This window comes from Podarcis cretensis, assembly GCF_951804945.1.
Source record: "Podarcis cretensis genome assembly, chromosome: 9".
NCBI lineage: Eukaryota > Metazoa > Chordata > Lepidosauria > Squamata > Lacertidae > Podarcis > Podarcis cretensis.
This window is the reverse complement of record NC_137178.1, coordinates 63,548,890-63,564,901: the sequence shown is the minus strand read 5'-3', so window position 1 is coordinate 63,564,901 and position 16,012 is coordinate 63,548,890. Positions and strand designations below refer to the sequence as shown.

The 16,012-nt window shown below is 43.2% G+C and overlaps 1 protein-coding gene and 1 long non-coding RNA gene across 2 annotated transcripts in view; one reads left to right on the top strand and one right to left on the bottom strand.

Annotated features, from left to right (window-relative positions):
• LOC307223681 overlaps nucleotides 1-16,012 on the bottom strand; it is a 64,172-nt gene that overhangs the window by 8,099 nt on the left and 40,061 nt on the right. The window lies entirely within an intron of this gene.
• The window catches only part of NWD2 (NACHT and WD repeat domain containing 2), a 70,259-nt gene that overhangs the window by 16,259 nt on the left and 37,988 nt on the right, over nucleotides 1-16,012 (top strand). The window contains exon 2 of the mRNA XM_079989588.1: nucleotides 14,950-15,038. Coding sequence (XP_079845714.1) covers nucleotides 14,950-15,038 — 89 coding nt within the window. The remainder of the gene's footprint in view (nucleotides 1-14,949; nucleotides 15,039-16,012) is intronic.

The window sequence follows — 16,012 nt, the reverse complement described above, 5'->3', positions numbered from 1 at the left end:
AATTAAGGGAGGAGAACAGAGGATCAGATCGGAGAGCAGAGTCAGTCATGCTTAAGTTCAAATAAATCTAGAATAACTCATACAAGCATAAAGTTGGAAAGGACTTCATGGGTCATTTAGTCCTGTTTACTGCAACTTGAGTCATCATCCATTGTGCCTAATTATTGACTTACGTATGTGGGCATCATAACTGATGTTGGTGGTCGTCACTGGGCATCCAGGGGGTGGGGCGGGGCGGAGTACCTGCAATTTACAGTGCTAGTGATTGCTTCAGAAAAGAGATGGCCTTGCTTCCTGATGTACCCCTGGCATCGGCACATCCAACTCTTATCACAGTCACAAAAAGCGGAATGCACTCTTAAACTACCCATTATCACTTCCTGGTCCTTGCGTGTCATCTTTGTGTCTTCCTCAAATCACTCCTTAAAACTCACTCCCCCCCCCCAAAAAAAATAACCCCACATAACTGTTGCCTGGCACCTAAGTACAGTGGTACCTCTGGTTAAGAACTTAATTTGTTCTGGAGGTCCGTTCTTAATCTGAAACTGTTCTTAACCTGAGGTACCACTTTAGCTAATGGGGCCTCCCACTGCCACCACACAATTTCTGTTCTCATCCTGAAGCAAAGTTCTTAACCCGAGGTGCTATTTCTGGTTTAGCGGAGTCTGTAACCTGAAGCGTCTGTAACCCGAGGTACAACTGTACATGCAACTATATGTAAGTCATCCCTGTATTTAAGCACTGGTAGCCATAGCAGAGAAGGAATTCCACAAAGGCCAATGAGTAGACTGGTAAAAAGGTAAAGGTAAAGGGACCCCTGACCGTTAAGTCCAGTCGCGGGTGACTCTCGGGTTGCGGCGCTCATCTCGTTTTTCTGGCCAAGGGAGTTGACGTTTGTCCGCAGACAATTTTTCTGGGTCTATGACTAAGCTGCTTCTGGCGAAACCAGAGCAGCACATGGAAACGCCGTTTACCTTCCCGCTGGAGCGGTACCTATTTATCTACTTGATGTGCTTTCAAACTGCTAACTTGGCAGGAGCTGGGACCGAGCAACAGGAGCTCACCCCGTCGCGGGGATTCGAACCGCCGACCTTCCGATCGGCAAACCCTAGGCTCTGTGGTTTAGAGGGAATTAGCACCTCGTCCCTCCTCTGCACCAATGATGGAAAACAAGTATGGTGCTATGGGGCCAGAAGGCATGGCCCACTGTTCCTCTTCTGCCATCCCCTGGGAGACTAGTGAATTTCTTTGAAGGCTAGTAACTTTTGTAGGCTCTTGGTGAGAGGCTGATTTAGAGTAGGGAAAGGTGGAGAAAGGGACAATGAAAAAGGATAAATAGGCAGGACCTGCCTTCTCTGCAACAAAAGGTGGAAGCGTTTGGGTGTTCTTACTTTAGAAAAAAAGATGATGTAAGGGGAGATATAGCAAGGATATGTGAAATTAGTGGTTATTTGGAAGATTAGAGAGAGCTTTTCCCTTCTCAGCGGCTGTGGAACATGGGGATTGCTCAGTGAAACTGGCACTAGGTTCAGGACAGACGAAACCAAGTATTTGCACACCTTTAACCAATCTAGAGAGCTGGACCATAAAGAAGGCTGATCGCCGAAGAATTGATGCTTTTGAATTATGGTGCTGGAGGAGACTCTTGAGAGTCCCATGGACTGCAGGAAGATCAAACCTCTCCATTCTGAAGGAAATCAGCCCTGAGTGCTCACTGGAAGGACAGATCCTGAAGCTGAGGCTCCAGTACTTTGGCCACCTCATGAGAAGAGAAGACTGCCTGGAAAAGACCCTGATGTTGGGAAAGATGGAGGGCACAAGGAGAAGGGGACGACAGAGGACGAGATGGTTGGATAGTGTTCTCGAAGCTACCAGCTTGAGTTTGACCAAACTGCGGGAGGCAGTGGAATACAGGAGTGCCTGGCGTGCTCTGGTCCATGGGGTCATTAAGAGTTGGACACGACTAAACGACTAAACAACAACAACCAATCTACAATATTAAAAGCAACTCCAGGGGACATCTGGATTAGGGCTACAGAGAATGGAAATGGGCTTTTAGCCCTTTGTCTATGACATCTTCCCTATGGAAATCACACATCAAACTGCTAACTGCACTCATAGCAGTTTCCTCCAAGGGCTTGTAGTGGCTTCATTGGGTTATTAATAATGATATTTAATAATAATATTAATAGGAATTCTTCCTCACCTTTCACCATAAATATAAAAATGCAATTTTAAAATCAGCCTTAAAAAAACAAATACCAGCAAGCAGAAGAATGGGGTGGGTCCTAAAATATCTCTCATGTGTCAAAGGCCACCTGGCACAAGAAGAAGATTTGGAGTAAGTCTCACTGAAGTCAAACAGACTTGCTTCTGAGTAGACATGGTTAGGGATGCATTGTGAGTGTGAGATTGCATTGGTGTAGCAGCTAATTTGGCACCCAGTTTGTTATTAATTCCTGGAGCAAGTAGCAAGCAAGCATAAAAACATGTAACTTTTCATCCTGTTATGTTTAGTGTTTTGTTTCTATATATTGAAAGGTACCTTTTAGCATTGTTAATGAAGAATGCTACAATTTATGAATGCTACATAGTATATGTGGACTTGTAGAATTATTTTTTAAAGATGTGGTTTAAGGGAATGGCATATGGAGTTGGTGTCTTTTAAGTGTGCAAAATGAAAATCAGGAAGGACTAAAAAACACTATAGTTAAGAGCCTCCAAGCAAGCCAAAATATGAAGTGATGGTTTAAAGCTGGCTTCCAGGTCCTCATTTGTTTGGAAGCTATTAGCTATCACTCTCGGTTCAAACATAGCAGGAAGATATGATATCTTGCTGTATTAAGCTAAGATTTGATTGACTATGGCCACTATGGTGTGCGTGTGTTTTTAAGTCGTGCTTACTGCAAACAAGTTTGGTAAGTTTTTATACATTTATAATCAGCTAATTCAGTACAGTTGTACCTTGGAAGTCGAATGGAATCTGTTCTGGAAGTCTGTTTGACTTCCAAAGTGTTTGGAAACCAAAGTGTGGCTTCTGATTGGCTGCAGGAAGTTCCTGCAGCCAGTTGGAAGCCCCATCAGATATTCGGCTTACAAAAGAACGTTTAAAAACCGGAACACTCACTTTCGGGTTTCAATTGTTCGGGAGCCAAAACATTTGAGAACTAGGCTGTTCAAAAACCAAGGTACAGCTGTACATGGTATTTAAGGCTGCAATCCTTAAGACTGGTTAGAGTTGTGCTGCAAGTGCGTCTTCCACAATGTAGGCATAATTACTTTTTATTAAAAAGCAGGGATTTGGCCATCTCCAATGGCCTAACTGAACATCACAACCAGCAATCAGCCTTCTTTATGGTCCAGCTCTCACTTCCATACATCACTCCTGGGAAAACCATAGCTTTAACTATATGGACCTTTGTTGGCAAGGTGATGTCTCTGCTTTTTAAGATGCTGTCTAGGTCTACTTCATCTACATATTTGTAAATATATAACACTTGCAAATATGACAAACACATAGTAGATCTCCAGTGTTCTCTCCTCACAAGGAAGCTGACCTTGCTGTCAAATGTATTCCCACTGAAGGACCTGGATGGGGGCTACGGTTGCTGAATAATATTGGCCTCCAGGCTGCAGTCATGGCCAAGACAATGACTGAATACATGAGAGGCTGTGCCTGCAATACAATATCCTTTTCTGCATCAGGAAAGTTATATGCATCATTTTATGGGCTTGACACAAAGTATAGGCTTTTTGGTTTCACCCGGTTTTTGACCATCTATTGTTTCACCCAGGTTTTCCTCCATATGCAACAAGTTTCAGAAAAGTACATAATTTGGTAAAGTAATCTCTGTGGCAGCAGGAGTCCACTGCACACTTTTTAAAATGAGCAACATATGAGAAAGCACATGAAATGCTAAATGCAGTCAGTAAATGTAGTTGAGAAAAGTGCTCAGAGGGAGTTGCAAGCCCCTGCTTCAGTTCAGGGATGACCTAATTACACTGCCTTTTTTTAGTAGACTCCTAGTTTCACAATGTGCGACTGTCGGTAAAGTGTACCAATTTAATTCCCTCAATTTTACGTCTGTCTGTCTTTTCATTTTCATAATGCTGCATATCAGGCACATAAGAAACCAACTGTATATTCTCTACGTACAACAAAAAATAAAGTTGGGTAAGTATCAGGTTTTTCCCAGTAGTGATGTATGGAAGTGAGAGCTGGACCATAAAGAAGGCTGATCGCTGAAGAATTGATGCTTTTGAATTATGGTGCTGGAGGAGACTCTTGAGAGTCCCATGGACTGCAAGAAGATCTAACCTCTCAATTCTTAAGGAAATCAGCCCTGAGTGCTCACTGGAAGGACAGATCGTGAAGCTGAGGCTCCAATCCTTTGGCCACCTCATGAGAAGAGAAGACTCCCTGGAAAAGACCCTGATGTTGGGAAAGATGGAGGGCACAAGGAGAAGGGGACGACAGAGGATGAGATGGTTGGACAGTGTTCTTGAAGCTACCAGCATGAGTTTGACCAAACTGCGGGAGGCAGTGGAAGACAGGAGTGCCTGGCGTGCTCTGGTCCATGGGGTCACGAAGAGTCGGTCACGACTAAACGACTAAACAACAACAACAACAGATGAAGTAGAAAGCAAGCGGGCACACAAACAGGCATTGTTAGTCCTAAAGCAGTGTCGGATCCCATATGCGACTGCACACTTTGAACCTCCCCGAAGATGCATCTTGTCAGCTAGCTGCAGTAGCCCAAACTACTTTATTATTGTCATGTATTTATTTATTATGGCCCTTTATATAATGCCATTCAACAATCTGCATTAACAAAAATAATATAAATAAAATCAATATTTTTAAAATGAAATAAAATTAATATGATTAATATATTAGCATGCCTTCATTCCTGAGGGAATCCTTTCTCTAACCTTCATATGCACACACCAAGCACCTTAACGTGAACCTTGAGCTCTTTGAAGAAAAGTCTACAAGGACCAGAATTACCACAGTCAAAATTAATTTGTAAAAACAAGTACTCCTTGTACTCAGAATATGTTTCCTGGGTGATTTCTAAAAGGAAAAGAAATGTGTGACAACAACGTAACGATAATCAGAAGTAGTATTGCAGTTAAAAAGTAGATGGATGCAACGAACCAAATCTATTGAATTAACGAGACACGGTGTATCGTTTATTTGTATTTAAAATACAGAAGCAGTTATATATTGAAACCCGAAAGACAGCATAGCAAAAGTGTAATGCTTTTGTTATTACTCATTAATATTCTGCCAGCCCTCTCTCTTTCTTTGCACCAGTAAGCCAGACAATCTGAGCATGTAATAAAATGCAGGTGACTGATATAAAATTTGTAGATCATGAGGTAGTTGGTGGCCTTCTCACTGCACCCAGCCTTAATGTATGTAACAATGTTTTCTGAAGCCTTTTGGAACGGTTCAGTTTGAATAGGGTGTTGTGCAAGGTGTCATTTGTTTTGTTCCTGTGCCATCACAAATATCTCGTTCACAAGAATCTTAAAAAATATTTCTTGTTAAAGAATGAATGTGAGCAAGCCAAACACACAAACAGAATACATCTCCTTTTACATTATTTTCAAAGGGAAGGGCAAAACTGGTGAGTGAACCAATGTTTGATATTCTCATATGATATGTTCCAGGCAAGGTGGAATTATACTCTAGGTGAAAATCCCATTGTGAGCACTTTTAAAATCCCAAATCACTATGGGTATATTTAGTAATCTGTCACTCCAAACATTAATCTGCACGTGGGTTGCTGCTCAGGAAAGGAAAGTTTGCACAGGAAGTGAATTCCTCTGAGGATAAGCAGCTTTCATATTCTAAAAGCAACCTTTTTGGTGAGTCAAGTGCACCTTCAAGTAGGGAAAAACATCTGTTAGTTACTAGAGGTTTGGGGAAACACTTAGCTAAAACAGCAGTGTACCGTATTTTTCGCTCTATAAGACGCACCAGACCACAAGACGCATCTAGTTTTTGGAGGAGGAAAACAAGAAAAAAAATATTCTGAATCTCAAAAGCCAGAACAGCAAGAGGGATCGCTGCGCAGCGAAAGCAGTGATCCCTCTTGCTGTTCTGGCTTCTGGGATAGCTGCGCAGTCTGCATTCGCTCCTTAAGACGCACACACATTTCCCCTTACTTTTTCGGAGGGAAAAAGTGAGTCTTGTAGAGCAAAAAATACAGTATTCTCTTCCATGGTGAGTAAGGTTATCAAAAATGTTATAATTGATTCTCTAACGTCTCTAGAATAAAGAGGAGGGAGAAAGACAGACATCCTTTAGATTCCATTGAGTTCTGTTTATTATTATCAGGTTGAGGCCAACACAATTGCGAGTCCATGTGCTGACCCCCTGGCCCGGGAGCCAGCCCATAAATAAGGAGACACAACAACAAGTGTATGGGATCAAATTAGGCCAAAACTTTCAGATGTAGAAAACCTTGGCTTAGTAATAATAATAATAATAATATATTATTTATACCCCGCCCATCTGGCTGGGCTTCCCCAGCCACTCTGGGCAGCTTCCAAAAAAATATTAAAATACTGTAATGAATCAAACATTAAAAGCTTCCCTAAACAGGGCTGCCTTCAGATGTCTTCTAAAAGTCTGGTAGTTGTTCTCTTTGACATGTGGTGGGAGGGCGTTCCACAGGGCAGGTGCCACTACCGAGAAGGCCCTCTGCCTGGTTCCCTGTAACTTGGCTTCTCACAGTGAGGGACCCGCCAGAAGGCCCTCAGCGCTGGACCTCAGTGTCCGGGCAGAACGATGGGGATGGAGACACTCATTCAGATATACTAGTCCTTCAGATATACTTAGGCATTGGGCGGCATCCCTCTCAGTCCCGGTTGGGTCTGAGGATGCGCAGGGCAGACAGGTGTTGTGAAGGGGACTGTAAAATGAGAATTTACACAGCGTGCCCCCCACTTCACCTGATGTAGGGAGTTTGACCTTACAGCGCCGCTCTAGGCCAGTGACTCCCACAATCAACCCTTTAACGGGCCCTGCATACGCCGCCACATGGGGGTATATTAACAATGCTACCTCCCCCCATTCTGAAGATAGACTATAGGATTCTATCCAAGGCCTAAAAACCACCAAAGTTGTGACAATTGCTACGGGCAAGGCAAAACCTGCAGACTAGGGAATATTCCTTCCCGGCTCTGGGAAACGGCAACCATCGTGCAACCCTAGCAATACCCATGGACCTGAAAAGGAAAAGGTTAGCCTGCACATTAAAATTAGAGGAAGGGGTGGGTGTGTGATGCTCCAGAGACCGAATGGAGAGATGGTCGGCTGGAGCCCAGCAGTATTTGGTCTTTGCTCCTCCCCCCAGCTGGCCGCCAATTGAGTAGCTGAGGAGGGGGTGGAGCAACAGCCAGCAACTGAAGGGGGGTGTCATCCTGGCATGGGAAGCCCACTCACGGTCGCAAACCCTGCCCCCTGCTTCGATGAGTGAGCGGTAATTACTTTCAGAAAGTCTGTTATGAGTGTGTACCTGGACTCGCATGTACACAGCGAGCACTATTGTATGTTCATATACACAGTGCTGAGAGGTTGAGGATCTTTTGCTGGAGTTATGGCTTGTGTTTGTTATGGATGTGTGTTAATCTATGCCCACAAGAAGCTCTTGTGCAAACAAAGCTTGTTTATTATAGGAAACAGGAGTGACAGAATATATAAAAATGCTGCTATGGACAGCAAAGTTACAATATAAGCAAGTTTTGTTGTTGTTGTTGTTTAGTCATTTAGTCGTGTCCGACTCTTCTTGACCCCATGGCACTTCTGTCTTCCACTGCCTCCTGCAGTTTGGTCAAACTCATGCTGGTAGCTCCGAGAACACTATCCAACCATCTCGTCCTCTGTCGTCCCCTTCTCCTTGTGCCCTCCATCTTTCCCAACATCAGGGTCTTTTCCAGGGAGTCTTCTCTTCTCATGAGGTGGCCAAAGTATTGGAGCCTCAGCTTCAGGATCTGTCCTTCCAGTGAGCACTCAGGGCTGATTTCCTTCAGAATGGATAGGTTTGATCTTCTTGCAGTCCATGTAACTCTCAAGAGTCTCCTCCAGCACCATAATTCAAAAGCATCAATTCTTTGGCGATCAGCCTTCTTTATGGTCCAGCTCTCACTTCCATACATCACTACTGGAAAAACCATAGCTTTTACTATACAGACCTTTGTTGGCAAGGTGATGTCTCTGCTTTTTAAGATGCTGCCTAGGTTTGTCATTGCTTTTCTCCCAAGAAGCAGGCGCCTTTTAATTTCGTGACTGCTGTCACCATCTGCAGTGATCATGGAGCCCAAGAAAGTAAAATCTCTCACTGCCTCCATTTCTTCCCCTTCTATTTGCCAGGAGGTGATGGGACCAGTGGCCATGATTTTAAAAGGTAAAGGTAAAGGTACCCCTGCCCATACGGGCCAGTCTTGACAGACTCTGGGGTTGTGCGCCCATCTCACTTAAGAGGCCAGGGGCCAGCGCTGTCCAGAGACACTTCCGGGTCACGTGGCCAGCGTGACATCGCTGCTCTGGCGAGCCAGAGCCGCACACGGAAACGCCGTTTACCTTCCCGCTGATAAGCGGTCCCTATTTATCTACTTGCACCCGGAGGTGCTTTCGAACTGCTAGGTTGGCAGGCGCTGGGACCGAGCAGCGGGAGCGCACCCCGCCGCAGGGATTCGAACCGCCGACCTTTCGATCGGCAAGTCCTAGGCGCTGAGGCTTTAACCCACAGCGCCACCTGCGTCCCCTGGCCATGATTTTAGCAGATTACAATACATACATGCCTTAATTAAAGAGCAAAGGATGCCATAACTTTAAAAGGTCTACAAATACGTGAGCATAGACTAGAACTAGAGATAAATGTGGGGAGGAAAGTATACCTGTCCTTAAAGCAAACAGAAGTATCCTGAGCCGTGGGGAACCCAGGTTAAATTCCGTCCTGTTGGAGCTATGAGAGCCAACTCACCTTTGAATCCACTGTATTTTTCCGTGTATAAGACTTGGTTGTTTTTTCCTTTAAAAAAAGTCAAAAATTAGGGGGCATTTTATACTCTGGGCCATCTTCCCCCATTTTCTTAAATCTGAGTCCCCCAAAATAGGAGGCATCTTATACATGGGGACGTCTTATAGATGGAAAAATACGGTAATTTATATATATCCTGGGTCTTCAACCAGGCACCTCTTGAGCAATGTGAAACATCAACCCCTGTGATTGCCAAGCAGTCACAGTATGGTGAACTGTGGGGTCATCACCTTGGCCTCTAGCTCAGACTATTTTACTTGTTTGATGGTAGCATACATCTGAAGATAGCTGGGAGGAGGAAAAGAAAGCCTGGAAGAACAGTGGAAAGAGAAGAAAAATCCACCCAAGTACATCTCCCCCATGACGTTTTTCCATATCTGCGACTTCCAATTGCAAGTGCTCTACATTTACAGATCGGCTCAAAGGGGCGAAAGAAAGCTTCGCCAAAGCCTTAGATGGAGTTTGGACTTGGAGCTCAAGGATCTCTTGAAGGAAGGATGCTGTGCCTAAAAAAAAGCAGTTTTCTCTATACAATGGCAGCTCCTACACTTTCAGCTTCTCTAATGTCGGGAAAGGGGGTTGAGAGATTCAGATGAAAGAGTGTGTAGAAATTCAGATAGCTGTGATTATTGGGGCATTATATGCAGAGACAACATTGCCATAACACTAGAAGACTGACAGCTTTATTTTCCTCGGTGGTGTTCAAAAGCTTTTTGTAACATGAGCAGCACACAGCGATTCAAAGCAATTTCTCTGAAAGAAATGCTACTTAGTGGGAATTATTTGTTGCTGGATATTGTTGTGTGTGATTGAAATGTCACTCCCTGCCCCCTATATTTAACAACAGATTCAAGCCGATCTTTCCCAGTTACAAACAGCAGTGGACTGAATAGAGCATATACAATATGATATACTAATGAATGTAATTGGTGATCTATTTACTGACCTATTTATTCCTAGTTTTTCTTAGTTGCCCTTCACCTTAAGGTCCCAGGGTGGGTTCTATGAAGTAAAACTCAACCACGAAATAATGCATAATGAACAAACCATAAAACCAGCAATAAAAGCATGAAGCATAAACTGTAACTGATAACGCCGTTTACAGGGAGGTCAGTGAAAAACTCACACTATGCTTTTAAAGGCCAGAGTACAGTGGTCCCTTGGTTCTTGGAGTTAACCCGTTCCAGGATTAATCCGTTCGACTCCCGAAACTGTTCAGAAACCAAGGTGTGCCTTCCAATTGTCTGCAGGAGCTTCCCTCACTCAAGCGGAAGCCGTGTTGGATGTTCAGCTTCTGAAAAACGTTCACAAACTAGGACACACCCTTCCGGGTTTGCGGCGTTCGGGAGCCGATTTGTTTGGCAACTAAGCCACTCGGGAACCAAGGTTCCACTGTATATAAAAAGAAGGCCCTGCCATGAGCTACTGCCCCCTGAGACTTCTAAGGATGGCAGCACTGTCAGCAGGGCCTTTGCTGATCTCAGTACAACAACTGGCACGAGAGGAGAGGAGATGCTCCTTCAGATATTTGAGCCCCAGGTTGCTTATGACTTCATAAGCAGAGCCAGTGTGGTGTAGTGGTTAAGAGCGGTAGACTCGTAATCTGGGGAACCGGGTTCGCGTCTCCACTCCTCCACATGCAGCTGCTGGATGACCTTGGGCCAGTCATATTTCTTTGAAGTCTCTCAGCCCCACTCACCTCACAGAGTGTTTGTTGTGGGGGAGGAAGGGAAAGGAGAATGTGAGCCGCTTTGAGACTCCTTAAAGGGAGTGAAAGGCGGGATATCAAATCCAAACTCCTCCTCCTCTTCTTCTTCTTCTTCTTCTTCTTCTTCTTCTTCTTCTTCTTCATGCATTAACATAGACACCTTGAATTGGGCTCAGAAGCAATGCAGATGCTTCAGATGTAATAGGAGTTTTTACAACCATGGCGGACTTCATTCTGGCTGCTTCATTCTGCACCATTTACAGCCTCCATGCTGTTTACCGTATTTTTTTCTCTATAAGACTCACTTTTTCCCTCCTAAAAAGTAAGGGGAAATGTGTGTGGGTCTTATGGAGTGAATGCAGGCTGCGCAGCTATCCCAGAAGCCAGAACAGAAAGAGGGATTGCTGTTTGCACTGCGCAGCTATCCCTCTTGCTGTTCTGGCTTCTGAGATTCAGAATATTTTTTTTTCTTGTTTTCCTCCTCCAAAAACTAGGCGCGTCTTGTGGTCTGGTGCGTCTTATAGAGCGAAAAATACAGTATATGCCACTTACAATTGTAATCATCTCTAAGCTGCGTACAACAAACGTAACAAATACAATAAGGATAAAATCAATTAAAAACTACCCATAAAATCATAAATGACTTCAAATGCCTGCTGAAATTACTGATTTGTTTTTTGGGGGGGACTTGTTATATTAACTGTTATATTAATGAATGAATTTCATTAATATGGCAAGGGTGAATTTGGCATAGATAGAGAGATAGATGATAGATTGTGAGCAGCCTGCCTGAAGCATTGCGGACTCGGTAAGACTGATAACTGAGTGCTTCATTTTGCCAGTCTGTCATTCAAAATGAAGCCGGGACTGAACTAGGCTGCCACTAGCTGTGTAGCCCTTTTGTGAGTTCTGTTTTTGTGTTTCACCTCCTGTTGATCGTGAGAAAGGCTATCCTTTAATCCTTGCCTCTTAAGCGCAATGAGACAAACAGAGTGGTGTATAGGTTCGTGGGAAGGTTGAACACAGGCAGCATAAGATAACATTACAGGATCTTAAAAGCGGTAGTGTTGAGATTGAATGGCCAGAAGCAAAAGTAGACAAGGACTTGTTCACTTTTAATAGGTGCACAGAAGAGCAGGCATTACAAGCTGCATCTGCTGAAATTCTCTCTTCTGCCTCTGCTCTATTTTTTGCATCTGCTATATTGTCATCTCTGATACAGTCCCTGCGCAAACATGTCATACTAAGGATTTTCAGCAGCTCAACCAGCCCTGTAGCTGTGCTTTTTTTAAACAGCAGATGACCTCCCAGAATTAGGTGGAGAAACATTATCATTTGCTAATTGGTGCACATCACACTGTTGTTAAAGCTGCAGCAGAAAGGGCCATTTTAAACTTGTAGGATTGTTCTGTCAGTCTGAAAAAACCTGTTATCTGTACACAGTCTTATGTGACTTGAGACTTCAAAGACACTAAAAGATTCTTGGCACATAATTCATTTTTATTTATTTTTTTACAAACAGGCTCCCATGCCCACTAACACGCAGATTTCAGAATGCCTAATTAACGTGATACAAAAATAACTTGTGGTCCATTTCTATTTTGGCAGCAGGAAAAGGACATTTAAGTATGTATTTTCCTCTGCAGAAGGCTCGCGTTTGAAAACCTCCCTTCTGGCACAGCTCTTTCTTGTTTTATTTTAGAGTGAGCTAATCCCACAGACTTCTTATCATGAAAAGTCAGTTTAGATTTGTATGTAATTAAACCAGGTTATCTGTCATGCAACCTAATTAGTTCATTCCATCTTAATTATGTGTAATTTCCTTTCCAAGCTCAGAAGCACCAGACCCTGGAAAGACAGGAGGGTGCGCAGGAATTTTTAACATACATACATACATACATACATACATACAAGAATTGGTAACACACTCTATTTAAGTTGGAAGAGTTATTCTGCCTTTTAAGTGGTTTGATGTAGTGATCAGATGGGATTACCATGAGGAATTATAAAATATACGTCAAGCCATTGTGTCCACGATGAATGCATTGTGTTGACTGGGTTTGATATATTGACAATAATTTCTGATTAAATTCCTTAAGCTTCTACATTTATGCCATTTTCCCTCTACTGCCCATTTCTCTTGCTTGACAAGTCACATACAAAGCCCAGCTGCCAGTTGCTTTGCCAGGCATGCATCCTGGGCCATAAAGATAGTGGGCAAGATTCTTTGATGTAGCTTTTCTGATATGTTAAACTCAGGATGTTGATCTTAGGGCCTGGAAATAGTTTCACAGGAAGGTGATAAAGATGCCTATCTCCTTGCCATCCTTCCATCCTCCCCTGTTTACTCCTGAGTTTCTCTAGTCCTCTTTTATTTACTCTCAGATTATGTATGCATGCTCAGAGTAGTTAAAAGAATTTCTTTTGATCTAACTTTGTCCCCACTAGGGGTTTGTTGAAACGCTCAGAGGAAATCTGATTGGTTCTTACGAACACGGTGTAAACAGTTGCTTTGTGAATAAAACAACTTGGGCTGAGGGGTGGAAAGGCAGAGATTATTATACGCACCCTTCCCAGAGTCTTGTGCCTCTGTGTGTATTCTTATTAATCTGAGTTCAATCCTTCCTTTACTTTGTGAACGCCTCAGTTTGCAGAATAAACACATGTGCAAAAGTGCCAATCCATAGCTGATCCCTGCTTTAAGCACCAATATTCCCTTGCATTGGCGTTAATTGAAGTTGGCAACACAGTGGCTTTTCCTCTGCTTGTGTGGCTGAAGCCATGCCCACAAATTATATTTTTTGCAGTGAGATCATTCTTCTTGCAGGGGGTTGGACTAGATGACCCTCATGTTCCCTTCCAACTCTATAATTTTATGATTCTATGGTGGCAGGTAATTGACAGGTGGGTTGCCCCACCCACCCGTCAAAATCATCTACAGGAGTGAAGATCTTGCCTTCTGCTTGATTCCGTTCTCGACTATTATTTCAATCTATTTCAAGAGTACATGCTTAGCTTGGCCCACTCTGAGGTCATAAGAAGAAACAAAGGATTTACCGCTTGCATTTCTGTCCAGATGAACCACTTAAGCTTGAGCTTGTTCAACCTCATCCACTCCAAAACCTTCTCCGGATAATTGATTGCTGCTGGAATAACTCTGATTGTGGATTATTGGACTGTTCAAAACATTTTATCATTATTTATTTATGATCACTGTTTCATTCTGATACACATTTGAGCTGAATTGCATATCCCCTTTTCTATTTTAGATCTCTCGTTGTGAGTGATCCTAGAGCAGGCATAGGCAAACTCAGCCCTCCAGATGTTTTGGGACTGAAACGCCCATCATCCCTAGCTAACAGGACCAGTGGTCAGGGATGATGGGAGTTGTAGTCCCAAAACATCTGGAGGGCCAAGACTCTAGGTCTAGCAAAGGGTATTTGCTAAGGATTTTGTCAGCCTAGGTAACCTTCACTTTTTCTTTCAGTTAAATGTAAAAATCTCCCATTCTTACAACATTTTGAAGTAGTTACTGAGAAAGACTGGATCTACTTTTATTGTGCTATGGTGAGCTATCGTAGTGGACTGTTTGACACACTACTCATAGCAAACTCAAGTCTGGTGCTAAGAATGTCCTTAACAGGGCTACAGTCAATTCTGATGCATTAATGGTTATATGTGTATCATACCTTAGTTTGCAAACTCAGGTTTGTCCCCAGCTTACATTTGCAAGAGTATACTTACAAAAAATGTAGCATTGATAAATGATAAAGTATAATAGAAAATCTTTTAAAATGTTTATTAACTGTAACTGTAATCTTTTAAAATGTTTATTAACTGTAACTGCTGGGCTGCTGCTAGCCTTCAGAATGTCTCTTCTTCCTTGCTAACTGTAATAATAATAATAATAATAATAATAATAATAATAATAATAATAATAATGTATTATACACAACAGCACAAGGTTGAATTATTGGAGTGAGTGTTAAATTAAATATTGGTAAATGTCACAACAAGCATTTTGGCTCAACAAGATATTCCCTAGAGCATCGAATTCAGATTGCTGCATTAAGCTTGTGCTCACAGCTTTTAAGATTAGTGTTCTTTCCTGCATGAAACTACAGCGCTATTTAAGCCCACAGTTGTCACAACTATTGTTAACAAGCCTCGTTTCTTTGTTGCCTGCAGATACAGTAGCAGAAAGGAGCGCATTACGAGAACATGTGTATCCTAAACTACGAGAATTCTGCAGGGAAAACTACGGACTTGAATTTCAGGTAGAGTTTTCCTCATTAAATATTTAAGTTGTGGTGCACATGCAAGAAATCTTTTAGATTGATGCTGTACGGTGGACCTTAAGGTATCATTCTATGCAGAATTTGTTTAAAATGCTCTAGTTATCTCCTGCTTGGACTACTGCAATGCGCTCTACGTGGGGCTACCTTTGAAGGTGACTCAAAAACTACAACTAATCCAGAATGCGCCAGCTAGACTGGTGACTGGGGGCGGCTGCCGAGACCACATAACACCGGTCTTGAAAGACCTACATTGGCTCCCAGTACATTTCTGAGCACAATTCAAAGTGTTGGTGTTGACCTTTAAAGCCCTAAACGGGGGAGCGTCTCCACCCCCATCATTCTGCCCGGACGCTGAGGTCCAGCGCCGAGGGCCTTCTGGCGGTTCCCTCATTGCGAGAAGCAAAGCTACAGGGAACCAGGCACAGGGCCTTCTCGGTAGTGGCGCCTGCCCTGTGGAACGCCCTCCCATCAGATGTCAAAGAGATAGCTACCTGACATTCAGAAGACATCTTAAGGCAACCCTGTTCAGGGAAGTTTTTAATGTGTGACCATTTTAGTGTATTTTTGGTCTTTGTGGAAGCCGCCCAGAGTGGCTGGGGAAACCCAGCCAGAAGGGCGGGGTACAAATAATAAATTATTATTATTATTATTATTATTATTATTATTATTATTATTGGGGTGTGATCATTCCACACGTAGGTGTAGCTACACTCGTGGGAAGGATCAGCTTGGGCTGATTGCAACCCTCTCTTCCCTCCTCCTCCCTGGCTGACTCTTGGCTACAGACACATTCTATGGCACTGGCTACTACTTCCATGAGGAGAGTGTCGCATGCCTCCATTCCTCGCCTCTTCTTTGTCTCCAGCCCAGTAATTTGAGGGGGCCTTGCAGAAGAGAAGGGGCAAATAGATGAGCATGTGCAAGACATGCACTGGACTCCTGTTGAAAGTAAT